Source organism: Amblyomma mixtum, chromosome 2 (assembly GCF_055824585.1).
Source record: "Amblyomma mixtum isolate Tamu chromosome 2, ASM5582458v1, whole genome shotgun sequence".
Classification (NCBI taxonomy): domain Eukaryota; kingdom Metazoa; phylum Arthropoda; class Arachnida; order Ixodida; family Ixodidae; genus Amblyomma; species Amblyomma mixtum.
In genome coordinates, this window is record NC_143013.1 from 247775241 (window position 1) to 247799991 (window position 24751).

Sequence of the window (24751 nt, forward strand, 5' to 3'; positions counted from 1 at the left end):
GAAAATCTATACTTACTGCGCTGCTCTTGTCATGCCGGACGCCCGCCTTATATGGATGCACGAATGAGCATTTGTGACCATGCAACCGCACGTGAGCCGCGCTTTAGCCTGAACTCCAGCCCATACTCTCTCGGTAGTAACATAACCCAGCTCTTACAACACCCTGAGTAAAAAGCCTTCCCTAAGGCTAACGATCTGTACTAATGAAAGGATACAATAGAAGATCAACTGAATACGACAAGAACAAAGCATAACTTAGGATGCACCCTTTCCAGAATGTCAGTTATCATATAATGAACGATGTTGTTGCTTTTGTCCTGTCATGTTCCCGGTGGTTCGCTGGCTCCGCGACGCGTTTCGACGAGCGAAGAAGGCTTCATATTCGCCAACTGCGCAAGTTTACTTTACCGTTATTTACAACATGGTCGTCGGGTGGGGTCTGCAGACGTTCCACACTAAAACGTTTTGAGATTTTAACAAAAGCAATCCTGCGGAATCAGGTCAGAGCACGCATCAAGCAAGGAGGCCGCATCAAGCGAGGTCTCTCTGCCTTCGCTCTGAAGTTGGTCGAAGTCCGCACCAAACGAGGTCCAGTCAGCCTCTGGCTCCTCAAGTGTCTGACATACAATTCAATACGAATCAGGGATTGTGAAAGTCTACACGTAGAACGCAGGTTATTCCCAAGAAACGACCTTTTTTCTGTTAGAAATAAAAGAAATTTCGACACACTTAGCTCAACACCATCATAATATAACGCTGCCCTCCATCCCACCAAAAAAAAAAAAAAAAAATTACCAAAGTAGCCTATCTACCAAAAATATTTACTCAATATGAATTGTTGTTGTTTCAAAAATTAAGCTTCTAGAAATTAAATTTGGCTTTCTTATGATCCAGTAAAAACAGCAATCCTGGCTGTACATTTAGTAAAAGGAAACTAAGAAAGCTTGGCCATTTACAGGGTTCGTGCGCGGAACTAACGTTGCGTGTGGGGCATTTAAAACCAGTTTGGGCGTGGTAGATGCGCTCAGAATACAATGCTTGCAACATTCTGGCCACGCTTCTGTTGTCGTCCGTGCCAGGACTTAAGCGCGGTTTAGATGTACCGTCCTGATAATACAAGGAAAACAACTGCGCTAGGAGAACTCGGCGTGAGTGTTACAAGAGATCTGGGATTGCTCTCACTGGCCAAGACTGACACGAAGATTTCTGGACGAAGGTATGATATTACAAAAATAGAAATGTATCCTAGAAATGACGAGAAAAAGTGTCACTGAAGTTTTCTTAGAGAATCATACAAAACTGGAGCGAAAATTATTTTTTGGGGGCAGAAAGTGATTTTTGAAACCATGAAAACCAGTGGGAGTAATGAAAAGGAATAGTTATGAGCTTTGTGCCGCCGGAATCAACTCTAACTATTCCAGACAGGCAGCATTTTCTAATGAGAAAATCTGAAAATTTGTGTGTGTATATTTGCACCCCCGACTTTCCAAAGATATTTTAAGGTGATAAAATATTCAGTTATTCACGCAAATCACGCTCTTTCACGTATTCGAAATTTCAGCCAATATTCCTTTATCACCAATTAATTTTTCTCTATCACCAAGTGCTGTTTCAACAATGAAAACTTGCCACAGCGCCTTTTATTAAATCATTCCAGCGCATGACAGAAGAAAAAGTTACGGCGACAGAAAGCGCTCTCTAGAAGCATCCTAGAACTTCGGGAAGTCAGTTGTTATTTGTTAACTTTTTTAGAAAAATGAGCCTTTTTTCTCCAGGCAATTCATAGCCCGAAATTTCAGGTTTTCATATGTAGCCGGCATCGCTGACTTCGTGAGGGCACTTCTATATGCTTAAAATAAATGTTTTTAAAAGTCGCATGCACAAACGTAGACGTCTAGCCGTGAAGGAATAACAGTGCTGTATTTTTAGAGCAATAGCTTCTAGTGTAATTTATCTCTGCGGCGTTTACGGCGAGACACGTTCAAGTGGTGGTTGCTTCCTGCCATAGATTGTCTTCACCGAGATTTCAAGCAGTCGACAGCTGACCAATCAGAGTGTGGGCGAAGTGCTAAGGGGCATGCATCAACAGGTGCAAAAATATAGGTTCTCATTATGGTGACAGTTCTCGTTGTCACAACTTTGCCCCCGTCAGCGCGAAAAAGTCTGTAAGTTTCAAACGAATGAAAATTCTGGAACTATCTGCCTAATTTTTCCCCAAGAAAAACTTAAAAATTTAAATGTTCGTTCCCACAGAGTCGGGTGAGGTTCTTAACCTAATTATTTGGTGAAAGTGCGCGCTACGCTTTTTAAGGTGCAGACGGGAGATGGAAGTGGAAAGGCAGATCACTATATATTCTCTACACATTGTAAAAGTGAGAAAGCTTTCTATTCTAGGCCATCGTGGCATACATGGTACCTAAGGTTTTGCTATTGCTAGTGTGTAGGTGGCATGGTCGGGCCGTAGCCATACTCAAGAATTCTCAACAAAAGCTTTTCTGAGCGGTAAAGCGCTGATAAACGCAATTTTTACATATAATGCAAGATTTTACCATATCAATATATCCCCAGGGCAGCTGACGAAAGTCTTGATTTTTTTTCTATTAACCTTTTTGCTATCATATAAACCGTCCCCCATTGGTTTTCTACGCCAGTATTCACTTTTCGATACGATGAATGCAAACACTACAAAGAATGATTTTTCTACATATCAGAATACTATATCATTACTTTCAATATTTTTATAACAGAAACGTACAGTTTTCAAAATTTTTGTCAGAAAATGTTTGAAATAAAGGGCGGGGAGCCGGAGAAGAGGTTACGAAGAGAAAGAAGTATAAGTTTAAGCACAGTATCTGTAATGCAACAGGAGCTTACTGCGAACCTGTGGTGTTATCCGTAATGAAAATGTTTGGCAAGGAGAAGTCAATGGATACAATTTCACAATGTACGTTGGAAAAAAAAACATTTCTTCATGGTGCAATATGCGGTGCTCCTATTCGTATTAATACTATTCTATGGATAATCCAAAAAACGGTAACGCTGTCACATCACGATTCTCGTTTAAAAAAGCTAGTGGCCACCGCATCACTCCCGTGGTGCATATTACAAGCTTTCTACGTATGAAAGGTCGTGGTGCTATTTGCGTGTGGTTATTAGTTGAAAACAGGCTTGCGTTAAGCGTAGGCTTCCGCATGTGGGGTGTTTCTTTCCTGGTATTTCACAAAGCGAGCTCCAAATCAGCAGACAGTGGTAGTCACCTTCCAGAGGTTGCCAGTGCCTTCTATTGAAAAGCACTTACACGGTCTACTTCCTTTAAATAAAACTAAAAAATAACTTACTAAGATATACAGGCGCTGAAGTTGCACAAGAAAAATAAGAGAAGCCAGGGGAGACGTTCATCGCGGTCTTCTTTTTCTTGTAAAACTATGTCTTGCCCAATCTGTCAGCCTATACCTTATTACTACTCCTTTTCCTTCTCTATAAACGCTCCTCCTTCCATCAGTTCACCGCCTGTGTCTTGGCCACTCCCCCGTAGTGGGCATGTGCCATTTTATTTGAGGGCAACCAACCAACCAAAAGTATGCAGCGCCTGCAATTTACTCCAGTAACAAAGAACCAATTAGCCCGAACACAAACTATGCGTAAGAAAATCCCTTCGTTCCAATAGTCGCAATTTAATTGATATTGAAAAGAATTTCGCTATGCTGTGAGGTGATTTGCTCCACAAATATTCTCAGGCCACAGAGATCTCGAAAACACTTTATCTTCACTGGATGCCTCCGGCGCCGGCAGCAGACTTCTTTATATTCTAGCTGAAGATCAACCAGGCACTGTTTACTCCAAGCTTATCCGCATGCCATTCCTCGGTGTTATTTGGAATTTCAGAACGCTACACGGATCCCACCACATTCCGAAGGCGCTCAGACGATTTTAATTTTCTTAAGGTAGAGAGCTAGACGGACAGCAGTTTACACTTTTCCTTTTACACGCGTGTATGAAGAGAAGTTGCAACCAGATAGTGGGGCAGCGATGATGTTTTTTTCAAAAGAAAGAGGCAGAACTCGGAAAGATTCACATATCAGTCGCAAAATGCATGTGTAGCAAACAAAACCAGGCTACGTGTATGACACGTAGAAAGCTATTAAGCTGCTTCTACCGGCCTCTTCAGAATGCGCTGACAGAACGCAAGGACAAGCTATCGCATATTCCGCGCTAGCCGCGATAGAGATATAGAACAAATCAACAGTTTGAAAGCTTTAGCTGCAAACTGAGTCATCTCTTTTTGCAGTTTTGCTGTTACGCTCCCGCGAAAACGACTTGAACCAGTGTTGAAGGTGAGAAGCGTGAGCACGCTGCGATGGGGAGAGAACGGAGCGAGGTTATGCTCCAACAAACGAACGGCTAGAATAAAGGTTCAATTTTGCGCTCAAGATGATGTATCCGCGTCGATCGTTACAGCTGTTCCAAAGTGGCCACACCACACCAGCCATGTGCGATTGTGGATAGCGTACAGTTTATCAATATTACCAAGAGCAAAAGCTGGCGCCACCTTCTATGCTAGTTGCTTAAACAGTAGCAAAGCAGACATTTGGGCTAGTTGGTGTGAATTCATGATGGAAAAAACAGCGCAAACTAAGACAGAAAACACAGATAAAGAGGGGAGGCACTACAAGCGCTGACTCGCAACTAAGGTTTATTCGAAAAAACAGACAGAATATATACACTAACTACCCACGACTGCGTACGTCATAACACCGGGGAAAAAACAGATTACATGCATGGCGTGAAAGGTGATCTAAACAGGAGCAGCGCGCGTGTGCACCTGGTTATTGCACCCGGGTGTGCACCTGTTGTTCTGTGTTTTCTGTCTTAGCTTGCGCTGTTTTTCCAACATGAATTGCTTAAACAGCCCTTCAATTCAGCTGTAACGATGAAAATATTAGGTTTATTATCTAGCTTGATTTGTGTTGGGCCGAAAACTCGGATTCTACTTCTGAATCGGCAGCTGCTCTGCGATGCTCTTCTCTGCACGCCGATTAAATTATTTTAATTGTGCGTTTTTCCTTTCTTCCGTGAATTTAAGGCATGAAAACTTTCACGGCCTTTCTTTGAAGTTTGCCGCGAGAAGATTCGAATTGTTATGGCTGAGTCCGCATTAATGCTCAACAATAGCCAAACCAAATACGAAACCTGGTCCTCCAGGTATCTCCCGCATTCCATCATGGCATTCCTCTCCATGGGGGTTGAAGTACAGTGCTGCCTGCTATGACTCTAGAGAACGTTAGGACATTCTACGCCGGGCAGATACAAAGAGGAAATTACTGCCGCGCACCTGTAAATAACTCCGTCCACTCGGGGGATCAAAACCCTTCCTCGTTTTTGCTCGCGCTATTTTTTACCTTTTTTTATCCACGATCAGGTTGAATGGACAAATACAGTCGTTGTTACTGGGTTATACGGCTCCTTTATACTGTTATACGGCACTGTTTTACGGCTCAGTAAATGTGCCCTTTGGTCGTGAGTTCTCTCTGGCTTGCTGATAAGTCACTTTTCGGCGGCCGACGAAGTGACACCAGACACATTCAGCGGCACGCAGCGTCGCACCACTGCAGCCAAAGGAAAAGAGAGGAAGAGAGAGGCACATCGTGTTCGTCAGAGACAGGCGTTTACCGGTGCATGCCGCTAATTGTGCTTATTGGCCGTCGAGGGTACAGTTCATACGTCGGGAGAGCCAAATTTCATAACACTTGAAATGAAGGGCATATATAATTTGATACAGATAGGCACCGTAAACCAAATATAGTTAACTAACTGAGCACATATTTTTTTTTTATTTGAAAACAGAAATGAATACAGCAAACTATGTACAGTCGTGAGCAAAAGTGGAGAGATCGGCGCTTCGGCGGCGGGAGCAGTTGCGGGGCCGCCCCACGGCGCTGCTATCTCGCCGCGCTCGCTCGCTGCGAGAGTGCCTCGAGTGACGACAAACTTCCCCTTCGCTCTCGCGCGGGTGTTTATCGCGACTGACACCCGCGCGAGAGTGTCGGGCCCAACACAAGGGGCTTCAGAAGTTTCGCGGAATTCGACAGCAAAACTCACTATATATATTGTTTCTCAAGTGTAGTACGATAGTGGTGCTTCCATGAGTCTATAAACGTACGAAGCCTTCAGCTTTAGTTCCCAGCTAAACATGGCCTTAGGAATATAACGAAGTACGGGCAGGTGCTTAGGCCAGTGGTGACGTCCTCCAAAGAGCAAAAATGGACCATCATCTTTACTGTCGCATCGCACCCAGCTAGTCACTTGTAGAGATTCAATAACATCTCGGGAGTTAACACCTATCTGGGATCATGATTTTAAGGGACTTAACGATTCCAAAGAATACTCTTTTAAATCGCATATAAATAAAACAGCGGACATACGCATTCCTCATGCGATGGATGATGCGAATGCTGCGGCCTTTGCAAAAACAGTTAGAAGAGCCTCAAATAACATTGAAGAGATTGGCGCATTATTTTGAGCCGCGAAAAGCATTAGTCCTAAGCGACGTGCGAGAGCGACTAAACCTCACCAAGAAATCAGTGTGCACTGTGGCCCGTGTCTTGAAACCGGAAGAAAATACTGAGCTGATTTTTGCCGTGGGTTTCTCCGCTTGTGTGATGATAAAACCACAATACTTCAATTATATTTTCCTGGTGATGACGGGTGTTTCTAGAACATGAATCACCAAAACGAGCAAAAATCAAGTGAGTAAACAAGAAGAATGACGGCCGCCAGAGGAGGTGCTGTTATAGTTCGTGGGTGAAGGTGATGTTAGTCATATGCTTCATACTAGAGAAGGTTGTAGCTGCCATCCCATCTGCTGAAGACCAAACAATGAAGCCAGCCGTCTACGGGGAGAAGAGCTTGCGGAAGAAGAACGGGGAAAAGTGTTCTACAACATCCTGGGCCACCACAGTCACGTGCCCAATGAATTCATTCTCAGTCATGGCAGCCCATCTGCTTGCCAATCAAAGAACAACCGATATCTTTAGTAATATCGACATCTATAGCGACACGAGATTCACTGACATTGCTGACAATTATACACAGAAATGTAGACTAGAGTTTCTTCGATGTAACTGAAAACTTTTCTCTCCATTTATCAACCAAACTTCACGATGTTTGTCACACGCCTCTCGTATATCCTAACGAAAATATCGACAGCAGCATGGCGCTGGCTTTGTTGACGCGACGTGTAGACGTATGGTAAACGCCCCCTCCAACAGTTCACTTTGCAGTTGCCCAGGAATTGCCCATGACACTTCGCACAAGCCCATTACTATAAAGGAGTCGGCGAAGAGGAGCCAGGCGTAGTAACTGCGGTTAACTGCGCGTAGTAACTGAGCAAGCCATGACGTAGTACACTTGGGAAAATCACACAATTTTACCCCAACCTCAGGCGTCAGTCAACACGTAACAAGCACACGTCCTTCGCAGAGGTTAAACTAACACTTTCCTCGCACTGATGCTGCACAACTTAGGATGGCTTGACAAAGCTCCTTGTCCCAACTGCTCTGAGATCAGCGCAAATATAAAACATATTCTGTACTCACGTAACACTGCGATTATCTCTCCTTAATTCCATTACCACGCCTCCCCCCCCCCCCCCCCCCGTCCTTCTTCCTGGAGTGCTTGTCTTCACAGGGTTGTGCAGATGATCAGAGGGCCTTAGGGGAACAAGCGGTCTTGTTTACTTGTCATTAGTGCCGGCATGAAATGAAGTTTTTCCTCCACCTCCTCGATGGCCATCCCGTTTTTCAGCAAACTAATGTCGGTGGACTTCTGAATGATTTCCTCATGTGCGCTATGGCAATAGCCTTTTACACCGCGTTGCGCTACTTCGTTACACAGCTCACGTTTCATACTCACTGTGGGATCCCCACAGCTAAAAGAAACTAAAGCCGCAGAACGGCATCGTATTCTCTGGACTTCCTCCTTTAAGCTTTTCGACATTACTCGAATAATTCTACCTCTACTATCAGTGTTAAGCGCCATCGCATCCTAAGGCCGACTGCTATTAATATTCTGCCGCCGCACCACCTACACATCGATGCTTTCCTATTTGGCAGCGCAAAAAACTGAACAACAAAGCGCTGACGAAACACAACATGGGCATTGCGTTCAAACGCGTGTCACGAATCAATCTAAAAAAAAAGAAACCAAAACGAGTTTCTACTCTTTCACCCCTTGCTCCAGAGAAATACCGTGTTGCCATCCGCGACACATTTGTGGGTGCTGGGAGTATAAAAGCATTCTATATAGTGGCTCAGTCAGCAGTGACCTCAGCACCAGCTCTAAGACATCATGGTAAGGAGCAGACACAAGAGCATATTTCCGAGACCATCATGCGACCGCGGCTTGCAATGACAAAAAAAATATTTGCAAACTGCTATTCAGTGCAAAACTGTGCGCACAACACTAGGGTGAAAGCGCATCTACAAAAGAAGAATGTGTTCTCTTGGTTTAATACTAACAAAAGAATCAATATTTTTTTTTGCAGATTCGTGCGTGCATCATCCTGGCTTTTGCCGCTACCGCTTTTGGTGGCTACAGCGGATACGGCATTGGCTACAGTAATGGCTACACTGGCTACAATCTTGGCTACCCTGGATACTCCGGAAACGTCCCAGCTGTCGCCACGGTCACCCACGCTGTCCCGGAAGTCTCCACCTACCATTCTGCCCCAACTGTGGCTACTTACGCCGCTGCTCCAGCCGTGACCAAGGTTGCCGCCACTTACGCAGCTGCTCCAGCCATCGCAAATTACGCTGTCGCCCCAGCTTATGCATCAGTCGCTCACGCTGCTCCAGTTGCCACCTACGCTGCTGCTCCTGCCATCGCCACCTACGCTGCTGCCCCAGCTGTTTCCACCACTACGGTCCACCACGCCCCAGCTGTGGCCGCCGTTTCCCACGCTGCCCCTGTGTACGGCTACGGTGTTGGCAACCTTGGCTACGGCGTCGGGAACTACGGTTACGGCAATGGACTCCTCGGCTACGGCCTGAACTATGGCTATGGCCTCGGCAGCCCCTTCCAATATGGGTCTCTCCTTCGCAAGAGGAAGTGTGAGTAATGGTTGCTTTCTTTAGACTTGGAAAAAATCCGGAAACGTGAACTTTTTTAGGTATCTTTCACATGTACTCTTATTGCCGGAAATGCTAGTTGGCCGCGAGTAAAATACTGATTAGCTTGCTGGCCGAAACACTTTGTTTTTGTGAAAGATGAAAAAGGGCAAGGGCATTCGCCGACTGGCATGCTGTAGTAATCATCAATCTTAAAAATATACTACTTCTTACTTTCTGAGTTCTAGTTCTTCGTGGTTTCTTCACGAATTAATCTTAGTTTCAAAATCTTTCGAATGAACCTTTCAGATCTATATTGTTTTAACGTCACAATCTGCTCTAATATGGTCTACTACCTCATTTCTTTCTTTCTTGCAGAGTTTCCGACCAGATGAGGCAACTGCTGGAACAGCACGTCAAATGGCAACGTTGCTTTCGCCCATGCCAAGCAAGCTTTAGAAATAAACTCTGTTTTTCAGTGTTGTTTTCTCATGTTTTTTTTTTTTATCGAGAGGAAGCCCCACAGCGCCAGCCAGATTTTCTAACATTTCTTCCTTCCTAGCACGATTGCCACTTTTTGTGGACAGTGCCCAAAGCCTCTGAATAGCCTGAGAGAACGGTCAGTAAATTCTAGCTCCAGGTTAAGATTTTTGCTGAAGAATGCTCTCTCATTAAAAGTTTGAAAATTCCATTTTCAAAATGTAAATAAGCTTTCCCTTGGTCCTGAAATTTTGGTTAGAATAGCTGGGTTACTCAGACTTAGCAATGAGAGATGTTCAAACGCTTTAGGATTTTTAACCATAGAACTCAAGATATCCTTTCAACGCAAACAAAATGCCTTTTTTATCAGCAAACACCCGTCCTCCGTAGCTTCCGTACCATCTTAGGCCTTCAGTGAAGAATTAGGGGATAACGCTACAAATATTTTTATTTAAAACTGAACTAAAGAACTGATGACAGCCCTACACCCTCGTCATCGCTTTCTATACACCCTCCCGAGAACGAACTTTCAGCATATCATTCAGGAAACGAAGTAGCTCCCTCACAAACCATTTTTTCCTCAACCTACCGTAGGTCCACTAAACCTCAGAGCAATGAGTTATGCGCGGCTTAGTTCATGATATAAGGAATTTAAAATGAGTGTTTGTAATGCTTACGTACAAGTTATAATAAAGGTCCTGGAATTTAAGCAAATAGTGGGCATTGGAAAATCAGTTTCATGCCTGATCATAATCGGTGCAAGCTTCATAGCAAGCGTCAGGACATGCCCCAGGATGAAAATTTCGGGGGACACTTAAGATCCTTCATAGCGGTATGGCCTGATAACGTTAATGGGTCCGTTAAGCTTTTTTGGGCCCTCTGCATACCACTTAGCAGACATGCACCCTGTTGACTAGCCTATCATAATTTTTATTTAATTTATTGTCATTTATTTATATTTTTATTTTTATTGTTTTTACAATTTAATGCAAACATTGTAGGACAGATTACACTCTCCTGTAAGACTGATGGTACAGCGACGCTGTTCGGGAGCTGACGAGCCCGGATCGCTTGTCGACGCATCTGGTTGAACACACGCTTCGCTCGGTAACACGGGCTCGGAACTCGAATACTTTGTTGAAACTCGCTGCCATCTTGACGCATGCTCAGCAGTACTATATTCGGGAACGGACCGAAGTCGTCGCATCCGTTCTCGAGCAGCGGCACGTCGGCTTTCACGCCACGCTTCCTCTTCTTTAGGAGATTTTTCCGCGGCTCCGCGATCTATCTTAGTCGGAGACACACACGGTCGCTCCGTCGGGCGCCGGAGAGCAGCTCCTTTTATTATACCACTTGGTTGCGCAATGTACTCGAGGGTGTCTGTTTTGTTTTTTGTATTAGCTGTCATCTGCTCCGACAGGGGGCGTCAGGCGTCCGTGGGTGACCTCATTCCTACGAACACAGCCATCGCTGCGCACGACGAACATGCCGCTGCGCAGGGTTAACGGAACAGCATCCGGCTTAAACAGTATCGCTGTTAAGCAAGTGGCCTCCATTTAAGTCAAATGTAAATCCCTCAGCGGTCGCGGAGTAACACGACTCAAGGAGCAGCTGTCCTAGCACCGGCTCGACATTTTTTTTAGTGGAATTGGTTTTATTTCTTTCGAGGCACTACGTAATCGTTGTGGAATGACGCACGGCCCTGTTTACCAAAGAGGAATGGTAGAGTAACGTTATCACTGTTGTACTGTGTGATCGTTCTGGGGTGTTTGATTTAACCGCGCGAGGTCATGTGGTTGTTATGTCACGGCCCTTGGCGACCAATTCCTTATTTCCTCGACACGCCAATGCCAACAACTACGGCGATTTCTCCTCTGAAAGAGACACTTAACGCTGTCACTTTTATATATTTGGATAGTAAACAAGGGGCTCTTCATTATAGTCAAGTCCCTCATTGGACCGAATGTCCGAAGTTTTAACACTCATTAAGTCTCAATATCTCTACGAGCACACGCGACTTGTGCTGCTCGCTTGTGTTATGCAGGGGTGACGCAAAGCAGGCGACAACTGTGGCAAGAAAGCCTGCGCTCAACTCGAAAGTTGTTTATTCCGTGAACTCATACCCTGAAACTAGTATGTAGTTAGGTGCTGGCTACAGTAGCAAGTGTTCTCAATGGTCAGTTCAGGTGAGGACTACAGCCGCTGTGGACCTCGCAGAATTTTAAAGTTAAAACGAAATTACTACTTAACGCGCCTAATACACTTCGACAATGTCTAACGTCGAGGAAGCACTTGCACATGGCTGCCGCCAGTCGACAGAAATCTGGCCCTCGCACGCGTGGCAAATAAAATCGTTAAGTCCGCGCGCCTGTGTCTTCGAGTAAACAATTACTTTTCTTGGCAGCGCGTGGTAATACATTCGTCGTTAATTTTCTTACCAGATGTCGATACAGAGCTCTTGTTTTAGAAAGTTGGGACATATTATCGGAGATAAATGTGCCCAGGACGTGTTCTTGGCCTAGGAGATATACGAGTCCCAGCGATCAATTAATTTGACAATAAACGTTACTGTACGCGTGTCTAACTTTAACCTTTACAAGCATCGCCTCATGCCACCAGCTAATAAAGGCGCTATCATGCAGCCTCACTGCTCCCGCGTCCTGGAGAATTTTGTCCGCGATAGTGTATTTTTGTGGATAATGATTCGAAGGTACGCTGAGGCAGTGGTCCACGCTGCCCTGGAGTAAAAGTTAACACAACATCTGGGGAACCTTCAATACAAAACTATACAGCATTCATAGGTTTACTGTTCTTCCAATGGTCATGAAACGTGGAGGCTAGCGACTAGGTTCCATATTAAATTCAGTGTAACCGAGCAAGCGGTGAAAGGAAATTGATAGCAGTATCATTATGGGTTTCTAATAGAACAGAATGGGCTAAAAAAAACAATAGTTAATGATGCCGTAGCTAGAATCAAGAGTAGCATTGGTTTCGGACCTGGACCGTAGAAAAGATTTCACAAGCAGTTGCGCTACGCCACCGCCGCCGCGATGCACTCTGGGAGTTGTGGTACTCCGGCCGGCGGCCGCGTCGGCGCGGTGCGTGGCGCACGCGCAAGAAACAGCCCTGTTTGCGTCGCCACACGATGTTTCTCTGCATAAATGCTAGATTTGCGGCACTGTGGACGCCTGAGAGGTGTCATGAGCTCCGACAACTGTGCAAAGCAGAGGGTCCCGGATTTTCCGTTTTATAGAAGAGAAAAAGTACCCAAGACATTGCGTAGAAGCTGTTCACGAAAGGCAGGTGAAGAAGTCTTGTTCAGTGCATTTAGCCGTATTGTCCCTGTTGATCAGTGGACATTGAAAAATTTTCAAGTTCTGAAGCTGTATGAAATGTCTTTTATGCGCCGCTCAGCTTTGAGGCGGTCCCTTAAATTGTTAAAAAGAAGGCGATCGGATTTGCCTTCGTGCTGCGTCGTCAAGCCGTCCTTGCAGAGATTTCTGCCCGGTGCGAGGTTGTAAGGGAACAAGTGTGCTCAGATTTATTGTCATATTCAGGAACCCACAATGTTCTTTTGATACACGTATTCACTCCTGATGTCTCGAGCTGCCATACTAGCGATAATGCTTTCTCTATTTCACGGAATGAGAAAGCGAGGCTATAAAACTGTAGAAATGTGGAATAATTCCAGCTCACTGGTCGTTGAGCATAAGTGGCATTCCAGTATCAACCACATACTATTTATGCCGGGATAGCATCCACATTTTGCCCGTTGTTTTCGAAAAAAAAAGGCCATCTACTGTACTCGTACTGCGAAAATAGCGAGAGTGAGTCGTACGGGAGACGCCCTGGCAGAAGATTATATTAACCTAAATAAAAAAGTAATTAGTGTAGCAATAATCAAAATAAAACTATTGGTCACGAAATTAAAAATCCCTAAACCCTAGTTAAGCGTACTCAAAAGCTCCTCGATTGGCTTGTCTTTTTCTCGTTTTGTACTGAACACAAGCATTTGTCACATCTCCATTTAGAAAAACGGCTTAGCTCGCTCGAATGCTCATCTTTCCTGCTGGTGACCCGCCGAGCACGTCGTGAATACACTAATGTGTCTATGTGAATAAAAAAAACTATCGCATGGCCAGTTTTCAGCAAGGGCTATGACGAAAAAATAGACAACAAACGCTGTGTGACACGTCTATAGCGAATGCCTAGATGAATACAGCGAATACTGGAACAGCTAAATGTGGTGGCAAGAAATGTAAATACTGTCCGAAGACGTTAATAAAATCGCGTGCATCGCTATGCGTTGAAATATTCTGCTGACAAAATTAACGAAAGCGGCGGTCAAGCGCGTTTGCATCGTCACCTGCAGCATTTTCCAAAGCAAGGCTCTAGTAACAAGCGCAGCGTCGCCACCACGTTCACTCCACTTCAAGGGGCAACTGACCACCCTCTCTGCGCTGCTCCTACCGCGATCAGCATTGCACCCCTCGAAACTACGCCGTGGAGCCTCTGTTTCCTTTATAGAGCTCAACACAATAAACGAAACTGCGGAAAGTGCGGCCGGGTATAATGCTTGTCAAGGCGCAAAGTAATGTGGGCTGTCGTGCAGACGACGCCACGAAGGACTACAACCAAGATGGCGGCTGGCTACTTCCGGTAAACGCGCGCATGCGCAGTAGGCTTTGTGAAATCGGTCTATTGTTTTATTCTCGTTTTCTTTCACGCTGACAGAAGTGAATGTGCGCGAAAATGAGGACAGTTTAAGGGACACTGGGCGCTTGCCCAAGAACGGAAGCCTAAATATCTACATATTGTACTCAGGTTCATCATGTCTTTAAGCGTACGCGTGTATTACTACACCTTTGCTAGTAACGCCGATAGTAACGAGCGCCGAGAGTAACAGAGAGATCGCTAAATGTATGTCTGCCTGTAGTACTGGCTCTTTTAAATAATTACTTTAAACGCTGGAAATCTAGATCAACTAACCGTTCATATATTCTTGTAAAACTACCGTTCAGATAACAATTCATCGAAAAAAATTGATTGAGCACGATCAGCAAACTGTGCTGCGTTGAAGCGACAAAGTAACCGAAAAGCGCGCGATGAGAACGGGCGGAAGGCTTTAGAGAATGCGACGCGCGTCCTGAGAGCAATGAAACCGCCCCTTCAAGGTTAAAAGCAAAACCTTTGGAGTAAGGCACTGGTTGTACATGGGTGCATTCAAAGAACACGTCGTCACTTGCCGTGAAGTCTCCGAGGAGCCGAGCGTTGATGCAACGTCGTTGGACCGTCCGAGAAGGCTCGCACGCAGTAGCTAGAATGTTCCCAAAACCTTCGCCTTGCGGTCACTACTACTTTTACCACGAACTACACAACGAGATGCGAAAATATTTGACGCAAACACTCACTATGTACAGACACACTTGCAAAAAACTCAGGGGGCACTTTGGCTCTCTAAAGATCTGCAAGGTGAAAGCGTTTCCTGGCGCACAGTGAATTTATTTTTTTTCGTCTACTGTGCGATGTCAGTGCACGTTAAATAACCCCAGGTGGTCGAAATTTGCGGAGCCCTTCACCACGGCGTCCCTTATAGCCTTGGTTGCTTTCGGATGTTAAACCCCAATAAACCAATAAACTAAACCAGCTTGCTTTTTTTTTCGTAGTTTATTTTCGCTTTATTACTTTTGTAATTTCGTTTCTTTTCTTACTTTCGTTTTATTTCATTTTTATTTTTGTTTATTTTCTTTTAATTTTTTATTTCTTTTATCTTATTTATGGAACCCATTCACTAATGGCGTCTTTATTCATGCTCAAACCCTGAGCCCTTGTGGCGGAGTGGTAGCCTCTCCACTTGAAATACCAAAGGCCCTGGTTCGATTCCCAGCCTCGACACAGTTTTCTTTAAGTAGTGACGCCGAAACGCGGACACACTTGCTAACATTCCTTGGTCACGACAGTATGAGGCATTAAAGGCTTTCTCCTTACAAGGCAACACGGCGACCACGCTTAGCTGCGGCTGCTGCCCCCTTGGGAAAGAAAAGTTTCGACATACGCCTTATTTCATACGCTAAGCCCGTGATATCTCGAAAGAGCGTGTTAGAAATAAGCTTAATTATTACTTCCACAAGAAACCGCTGCTAGAAACTACTAACTTGATAATTAGGATGCGTCCATCGTTAGGCAAAAGAGGACTAAATTACCTGCATTTAAACGCATGGGCGCATATTTTGCTTTTGAATTTTTTGAAATATTTTTTACAATTTAACTTAGCTTGACAGAGTGCGAACACAAATCTGGCAACTTCTCAATGGCGTTTTCTAATTGATGACTCTGGCGAGAGATATTGGCAAGCGTTTGGTTCCATCTAACGCGACGGCGTACTGAAAAAGCCAACGTGTAAGCGCGTGGTCGCGCTGTTCGGAGCGCCAGTACGTCCAACGCGGCCTCGCAATGACGCAAAGTGGCGCAGGTAAATAGGGACCTGGCGATATTGTTTCTCTTTGCCTGCCACTTTACTTCTTTGCGCGGCCAATTCACCCTAACAGTGGACTTCCCGCTTTCAACTGCTCGGCGTTCGTAACGACCGACCCTGCCGCCAATGCCCCATATTTGCCACGCTGTATGTAGCATGTAGAAAAACATTGGCAGTAAAGCCACCACTGACGAAGTTAAACCGCCCAATTACAGAAGTCGTCTTTGTGCCACTCTCGTTTCCGAGCAGCGTCCGTGAAGAAAGCTGCCATGAAGATGCTGGCTGCTCCATAGCAGTGAATCCATACCAGCTTACCCAATTAGCCGTTCGAGAGTGAATGAAAAGAAACGCTAGTGCTTATTAAAACCAGAAAGAAAGTTCACTAAAGGACATCTGCGTAGAGCACCGTGACATGACTTGGAAGTTAGACGAAATGGCTCAAAAGTACATTACCCCAGCTGCCATCAGTTTAAAAATTGAGAGAAGTGTGAATGGACCCTTAATTCGTGAAACGTGTGATGGCCGCTCGCATACTGCGGCAGACGATGTCTCAAGAATCGCTAGTACATTACTACCCCAGCCATACAACAGGTAGCAAAGTCCGTCGTCAGAATGGCAAAAGTAGTTGGGCAATTTCTTCATGAGTATTCTGTGCCATACTTTGGAATAAATAGAAATGGGCGGCGACCAAGTGCCTAGACAATGCACAGCATGAAACCGCGAAATAAAAAAAACTCTGACACAATATATTTAGCGTCCGCATTGCCATGTTAGGGCAGTGGAGGTTTCTTCATTGGGGGGCCGAAATAAATGAGGAGAAAATAAGTGAGTGCCAATAGCTTTCGTACCTATCACTTTTACATTGCCTGAAATGGGAGTTTGCATATTAAAAAGATATAAATACGAGGGCAAGTAAACAGCGTTCAAATAGCGATTGAAAGTATTGCTATGTATTCATGCAGAGTTCTATTAAGAATATGGTGTTCCACGTAGCCAGATAAGGCAGAGTGTGGTTTGACAGCATGACAACACGTCACAAGAGGGTACTAAAGATGCTAGCCCCTTTGTAATGCTGCATGCCGGAGGATCATCATGCGAGGTTTCGTTTTTTGACAAGATAGAAACGAAAACAGTTTTTCATAAATAAATATTTCCTCACAAAGGCACAAGCTCTACGACACCTGTCTTTCTTTTCATCACATTTGCTATTGAGAAAGACAGCTTAAAACTAGGGCTTAGATATCGCCTGCGCAACACTTGACGTGGGACCACGATGCACCCTCCCGAGGAAGGAATGGTCATTACAGTACGACCAAAAATATTTACGATATAAACGCCCGAGCAGGATGCATATAATAAAACTTTGTGCATCAATTGTAGGCAATCAGGAATTTGATGACGACGGTTATATTTTATTTCAATGTCCACCTGTCTTGATTAGAGTACGATCGAAAACTGCTTTAGTGTGCGCCACACCCTTTGCTTTTTAAAAAAAAAAGTCTGAAACCCTAATCTTGAGCACGCTACAAGTAGCTTCACTCTGGTCCCGGATACCTTGCCCAATTTCAGTGCAATGGCTCAGCTGACAATATGGCTTAATCTTTGAGAAAGCATGACAGAGGCTCCCAGCAATACCCCTTATATAATAATTGCCCTAATGAAGATAAGCAATGGAAACACGAATTGAATTCGATACGTACTTGGTAAGTCATGTAAACGCAACTTCAGTGCAACAATAGCAAAAAAAGTCCTCGTTTGGGAATCGCTAGAACAGCGGAGAACTAAGCTGAGGCTCAAACTCTTCCATAACATATACTACTCCCACATTGGCATTCCACGCGAAACATACATCTTCACACCACATTACGTATCCGCACGCCTTGACCATGATCAAAAAGTACGTGAATACAAATGCAGGACGGCAGCATACAGCGACTCTTTTTTTGCGAAAACCATTCGTCAATGGAACCGTTTGCCGGCCGTTGTTACTTCCATCTCATCAAATGCATCCTTTTATTCCGCTTTGAACAGTGTCACGTCATTTCATATTTAGACGGTGCGTCGTTATCTGTGCGCTGCTTCTTCGTTCGTTTCGTGCGTTGCACTGTGTATACCTGTGTCTTCCTGTCAATGCGCAGTATACCTGCGTGAAATACACGTTTGAAGTTTTTTTCTTTTTATGTCTACTGCGTTGGTGCTTTCTCCTAAAATGCACGTTTATTGGGTGAACAACACAGTTGACTTTCTTGTACCCCAAATTCTGTACATAGATGCGCATTGCGTCAATTTTGTTATTCTTTGCTTACTTTGTGAATGCTTGGGCTGCTGTTTCTCTTTTTTGTATTTACCTGCATTTATGTGCTGTATTACTGTATCAACCCCCCCCCCCCCCCCCCCCACTGTAATGCCAAATGGCGCTGTGGGTAGAAGATAAATAAATAAATAAATAAATTACCCTTTCCAAATATTTCTCAAGCTTAACGTTGCCGCAAAGTGGAAAACAATTCGCGCCGTTCACTACAACTGCAAAGTATTTTTAAAACTAGCAACGCAAGCTCACTCAGAAGCTCTGGTTATGCACTCGGAAATTCTTCCCCGGTAGTTGCCTCTTACGGTGCACATAAAAAACAACATTCTTTCATTGTGCAGGAGGGGGTGCTGTGTTAAATTTTTTATTAATGTGATTTGATTTCGGTTTATGGAATTTAACGTCCCAAACCTGGTGAGGCTATGAGGGACGCCGTAGTAGAGGCCTCAGAATAATTTCGACAACCCGGGGTTCTTTAACATGCACTGACAGCATACAGTAGACAGGCCTCTTGTATTTCGGTTCCACCGAAATGTGGCCACCGCGGCCGGAATGAAACCCGAGTCTTTCAGGTTAGGAGCTGAGCACCATAACCACTGAGTCACCATGACTGCTTTCTTAATCTGATTCGGTGGGTAATTCACACGATGTTAACGTTGTTACAGGATAAGTCTGGTTTAAAAATGCTCGTAGCCGCAGCATAACTCGTGTGATGCACGTGACAAGCTTGCAATACGAAACGTTGCGGTTAACTTTGGTGCCGGCTGTGGGCACGGAACTGGTTTGTGCTGAGCCTAAGCTCCCTCATATACTGACAGGGGTTCTTTCCTGATATTTCAGAAAGCAAATTACAAGTAAGTAGCCACTGGTCGTCGCCCCCAAAACAGGCCATGGCACTCTAAAACAAAAAAAAAATCTCTGCTGGCGTCCTAATTAACATAATAAAAAATACCTTTTATGCGAATATCCTTAACTTGTTAAATAATGCAAAAAAAATTGCGTCCTTCACACTGAAGGAAATTGCTTCGCAAGCCCCCGGAAATCCAACCCCTCGAAAACACGTACGGTAGATTCATTGAATGCCGCGGCGTCGCACTAAGCAGCCGGGTTTGCAATCTCGCTGTAGATCTGAAGAGCGCTGTTTACTCCAAGCATGTCCACGTGCCATACTTCGGTGTTACTGGAATTGCAGCGCCCTACGCGGATGCCGCCACATTCCGTAGCTGCCTCGGGGAATTCCATTTTTCTTAAGCTAGGTGGATGGCAAGACAGGCCAATAGTTCATAAATCTTCATATACATCTGTGCTTAGAGAGAGATCACCGCTAAGTACCGAGGCAAACTGGGTGCTTTATTGAAAAAAAGAAGGATAGAAATAGTAAAAGCTGGTTTGGTTTGATTTATGGGGTTTAACGTCCCAAAGCGACCAAGGCTATGAGAGACGCCGTAGTGGAGGGCTCCGGAAATTTCGACCACCTGGGGTTCTTTAACGTGCACTGACATCGCACAGTACACGGGCCTCTAGAACTTCTCCTCCAAAGAAATTCAACCGCCGCGGCCGGGATCGAACCCGCGTCTATCGGGTCAGCAGCCGAGCACCATAACCACTGTGCCACCGCGGCGGCAGAAATAGTAAAAAGTAAAAGCATCCATATTAGGTCAGAAAAGTCAAATCTAGTAAACACAAAAAGAATACCTACTTTTGAGGGAGGAACATCTAGCGCATATAACGTGGTTCCCCCTTAACCCCCCCCCCCCCTCCCCCCTCCCAAGAGCGCACTGATAGGCTGCCACGACTCTATACCTGTATGGAAGAGTGAAACGGCAAATCGGGAGGGACTCAAACCATGATAAATCAAGAGGCAGCACTTTATTCTTTGAAGAGAGATCGGGTTCTCTCAGAACACTAAACTACAAAAGAAGAAGAGATATAAGTAATAATGCATATACCGAGCGCATGTGCAGTGTGTAGTATGAGTAGAAAGAACTGAGCATATCTTACTTCAATGTACCCGTATCTTCCAGATGTTGATTCAGGCTGTCAGTCTCTTCGGGCGCAGGAATAGCAAAGATAATGTGAATGAATCTGCGGTAGGCGCCAGCGAAATGAGATTGGAAAACTGGTACTTCTGAAACAGCGCGGTGACGCAAGGATACAAGTTTTGGATTAAGCATTGGTCATACGTGAACGTCAAAAGAATTTGTATCTAAAAAACGGATAATTTAGAGATAATTCCCTTAAATTTCTCAGACTGGTTCAATAGATATAAATAAAAAGAAACACCGAGCATGATGGGACCTGCGGCCAACCCTTTTCTCATGGGACACTCCTATTATCTACAGATCAATCCACCCAAGATTTAAAGTATTCCCGTTAAACGTGATTTAGCTAGGATGACAAATCAGCAGTTTCAAAGCCATCACCCAAATTTGTCACGTCTTCGTCGTATTTGTACCGTTCTGCTCCCACAAAAACGATTCAAATCAGTTTTTAAGGTGCGATGCGAAAGAACACAGAGATCATGGTGCTGTGCTCCATTAATCATGTGTCTGGAAGAAAGTTTTGGTCGCCAAGCGCATGTGTTGTGAGCCTATAAAAACAGAATTTTCGGCCCGAAGCACATAGTGCGTAGCGATTTCCACATAACTGATACTGGGAGCACTGATGGTTCTTTGCACTTATAAAACTAAAAAGAAGACAACGAATTTTCTAATTAAAAACAGTTTGGGAGTGTTTATCTAAGACCGTTCTGAATCTCAGCATCATCTTACCGCACCATCTTCACAATTAAATTACGTCTTGCCAATTCCGTCTCTGTGAACGCGTGATGAAAAGATAATAGTATTGTAAAAGTGCATTTTTAAAATAATAGATTTCCCAAGAACATCATTTTAGCAACACTTTGTATTCTAAGCGAACATTTTAACCTTGGCATGCGTAATAAATTGTCTGCTTTCCAGTATCCATTAATGAAATGAAATTCGTATCCTGGTACAAAACTTGGTCTGGATCTATCAACAATTACTGCAAATTTTTTTGTGAGAACTTGTGAGATATACAGTTAATAATTTTTCTTTTTTTTTGGCATTACTATTCGCATTTAAATATTGCAAAACAATAACTACCGCCCACAAGTATTCTCAGACTGCCTTCCAAATGGTACCAACAGAGGAAAGAGCGTAACCTGATATGCTTCCTCTTTTTATGAACCCCAATTGTCCAACTCGCGAAAAAGAAACCGAGTAGAGTAGTCGACTAAAGGTTCACAAATCACCTCTTGCTGAGAACTATAAGCTCAGCCAAGAGCACAAATTTTCCACCACCGACTGCGCCCATGTGCGGCAATACGACGTTGTGAGCTTATATGGCGGTACACGTCTTCGCCAAAAATAGCCACGCTGACCTTACCGATTGCCCTTATAATTGTGAAAGCTGCGGCTCACGTTTTCTGCGTATAACAAGGGGGGGGGGGGGGGGGGGTTTCAACCATTGCCGCAGAGCATTGCCTCGGACTGGGCCTTCGTTTCCTCAATATACACCGTGTCCTCGAAGACTTATTGCTGCGCGCCGTCTTCGGCTCAGTGTTGCTTTTATAAAGCAGTACACATTACGGGTTGTGATGGCGAACAGCCCTGCTTGTGGAGCATACTAAACAATTCTAGACTAAAGCATTTTTGAACGGGGAGAATTTAATGAGAGTAATTTTTTCATATACTGCCAGGTTTCACAATAATAATCAGTATATCCGAAGATCTACCATAGGTAAGCTTGTAGCTTTTTGCTGCTAATGTGTTTGTTATCGTCAAAAGCGTTGCCTATTGCTTTGCTGCGGCGGTCTTAACTGCACGATGCGAGCGATGGAAACACTAAAAGAGAGATTTTGCTACATACCGGCAGAATTAACCATTACTATCAACAATTCTATAGAAGTACCTTACAATTTTCTAGTATCTGAAATTTTTGTACAAGAATGTTGTAAATAGATGTGGCTGCGAGGAGAAAATCATACATCATACAGTGCCCTTCTTTTGCGACCGAAAGCTTAGTGCTCTGAACTACCACGACCCTCGCCCAGAGGATAACGTCGTCGGACCATGGACACCGCTGTCGACTGCCCTCAATGCCTATGAGGTACAGTTTTGCAACCTGCAAGTGACTGCCTTGAGGGAAAAATTGTAACTGTGTAAATCGTAACCCTCCTACATCTTTCCCTTTTCAATACACTTATTTCTCTTACCCAGTGCAGGCTATCTGACCGGACACCCTTGTGATTAATATCCCTTTCTTCAATCCTTCATTCTTCCTTTTTTCCTGTATGAAAGCTGCAACGGAATGATTTTTAGGCCTGTTTAAAGATGAAGTCATCGCAAGACTAAATGCACGCCATTAATCTAAATCAGATCTGTAAACGTGGAATAGACAGATTTTGCACTGAAAGAAATGAAATTCCGTTTTCACTTTCTGAACATATAAATCGAAATAGGGCAAAAATTTTAACAGTTTCCTCTTTTGTATATTCTAATACAAAAATATTTCCGCGACAGGATGGCGGCACTCCTGCTGACGCGAGTTGGAAAGTTGCGAAAGTGCTTGTCCACCACTTCACACTACATATGATGAGAGATTCAACATGAAAAGCTGGCCGACACGCCCCTCCGCGAGGAGTCCGCGAGAAGCAGTGAGGCGTAGTAATTAGGATTCACGACGGCAAGCGACCCTTAATCAAGCGCTTTTTTTCTTTCCAAAAATAATGTTACTGACCTTCCGAATGATTTCCTCCTCCGTTGACGAGCCCTTCTCACCGTGCTACCATGCTTCCTCACGCCTTTCACGTATCAGATTGACACTCGACGCCACACAACCGAAACAGAATAAAGCAGCGCAACACGATTCCCAAGAATTCCTGCTTCAAAACTAGGACGTTAATCGAATAATTCTGGCTCAACTAGCAATCTTGAATACATACACAACTGACCTGGCGGGTCTTTGGGTGGAGTGCCATTAATATGCTGCTAGCATACCGCATTTCTGTCATCGCTGACCTTATACAGGGCACTTGTCGGCTGTCATTCTGGACAATCCACTCAAACCCTTCTCCTCCTTGACTGCTTGCTACGTAGAAACGCCATAGTATCATCTTTCCCACACCCCTCGGCGCTCTTAGTATAAAAGGTCTCATAGGAGTGGCTCAGTTAGCAGTTGTCTCAACACCGGCTGAAGAAACACCATGGTAAGAAGCAGACGCCAGTCACTATAATGCTACTATCATCATGTGACATACATTGAGAAACTTAAAATGCCCCTAAAATTTGAAGCGGTTATTATCAGAAAAATTGTTACTTTGATGCTTGTGAACAAAAACGTAGAAAAAGGTAAATAGAATGTTAACATCTCTGTTTAACAACCTTCTGTGAAACACGTTTGCAGATCCGTACCTGCATCCTCCTGGCTCTTGCCGCCAGCGCTTTCGGTGGCTACACCGGATACGGCCTTGGCTATGGTGTTGGCTACGCTGGCTACGGCCTTGGCTACGCCGGATACGCTCCATCTGTGGCCACCGTTGCCCACGCCCCAGCTGTCGCCACGTACCATGCTGCCCCAGCTGTTGCTACTTACGGCGCTGCTCCTGCAGTGACCAAGGTTGCCACCACCTACGCGGCTGCCCCGGCCATCGCCACCTACGCTGCTGCCCCGGCTGTTGCCACCATCGCTCACGCTGCTCCAGTCGCCACCTACGCCGCTGCTCCAGCCGTCGCTACTTACGCCGCTGCTCCTGCCGTTGCCACCACCACCGTCCACCACGTTCCAGCCGTGGCCACCGTTGCCCATGCTGCGCCAGCTGTTGCTTCTTATCACGCCGCCCCAGTTTATGGCTACGGTGTTGGCACTGTCGGCTACGGCGTCGGCCACTACGGTTACGGCCATGGTCTCCTCGGCTACGGCCTGAACTACGGCTATGGCCTCGGCAGCCCCTACCATTATGGCGCTCTCCTTCGCAAGAGGAAGTGTGAGTAACAGTAATTTAATTTTAGCCAGCACGGAAACCTGATCTCTGCTTTTGAGATCTGTTATCTGTTACCTTAGTATCTATAATTCTGGTGAAGGGTGTAAAGTATTGATAAATTTACTGTATGCATGCAGCTCCTCGTCCTCCAAAAAGTGGCAAGAGGGCCTATTAGTTTGATATCTTGCAAGCGTGAATGTTGATCTGAAGTGATAAGAGTGCTTACTTCTTGAATCATATTTTGCGGTTGAGGTGTGTATAATGGCTGCTTTTAGTGTTCAAAAATTGCTCATCGATCTGCATTTTTGACGTCGCCCTAATTATAACGTGTCTCCTTTCCGTATTTCTTTGTTACTTTCAGAGGTTCGGACGGGATTAGA

General features: G+C 44.8%; 1 protein-coding gene across 1 annotated transcript; it reads left to right on the forward strand.

The window, feature by feature from the left end:
* Positions 1 to 79: 79 nt before the first annotated feature.
* LOC149363366 (uncharacterized) lies at positions 80 to 24382 on the forward strand. Its single transcript, XM_089568488.1, has 4 exons — positions 80 to 91; positions 8543 to 8965; positions 16624 to 16657; positions 23898 to 24382. The coding sequence occupies exons 1-4, from the start codon at positions 80 to 82 to the stop codon at positions 24380 to 24382; spliced, it is 954 nt and encodes a 317-aa protein (XP_089424614.1).
* The last annotated feature ends 369 nt before the right edge of the window (positions 24383 to 24751 follow it).

What these genes read in the sequence shown, in the direction of transcription:
- LOC149363366 (XM_089568488.1), top strand. An exon ending in CCGTTTCCCACGCTGCCCCT is followed by an intron (nt 8,966 to 16,623) that starts GTGTACGGCTAC and finishes AAGAATCGCTAG; the next exon opens with TACATTACTACCCCAGCCAT. An exon ending in AGCCATACAACAGGTAGCAA is followed by an intron (nt 16,658 to 23,897) that starts AGTCCGTCGTCA and finishes ACGGCCTTGGCT; the next exon opens with ACGCCGGATACGCTCCATCT.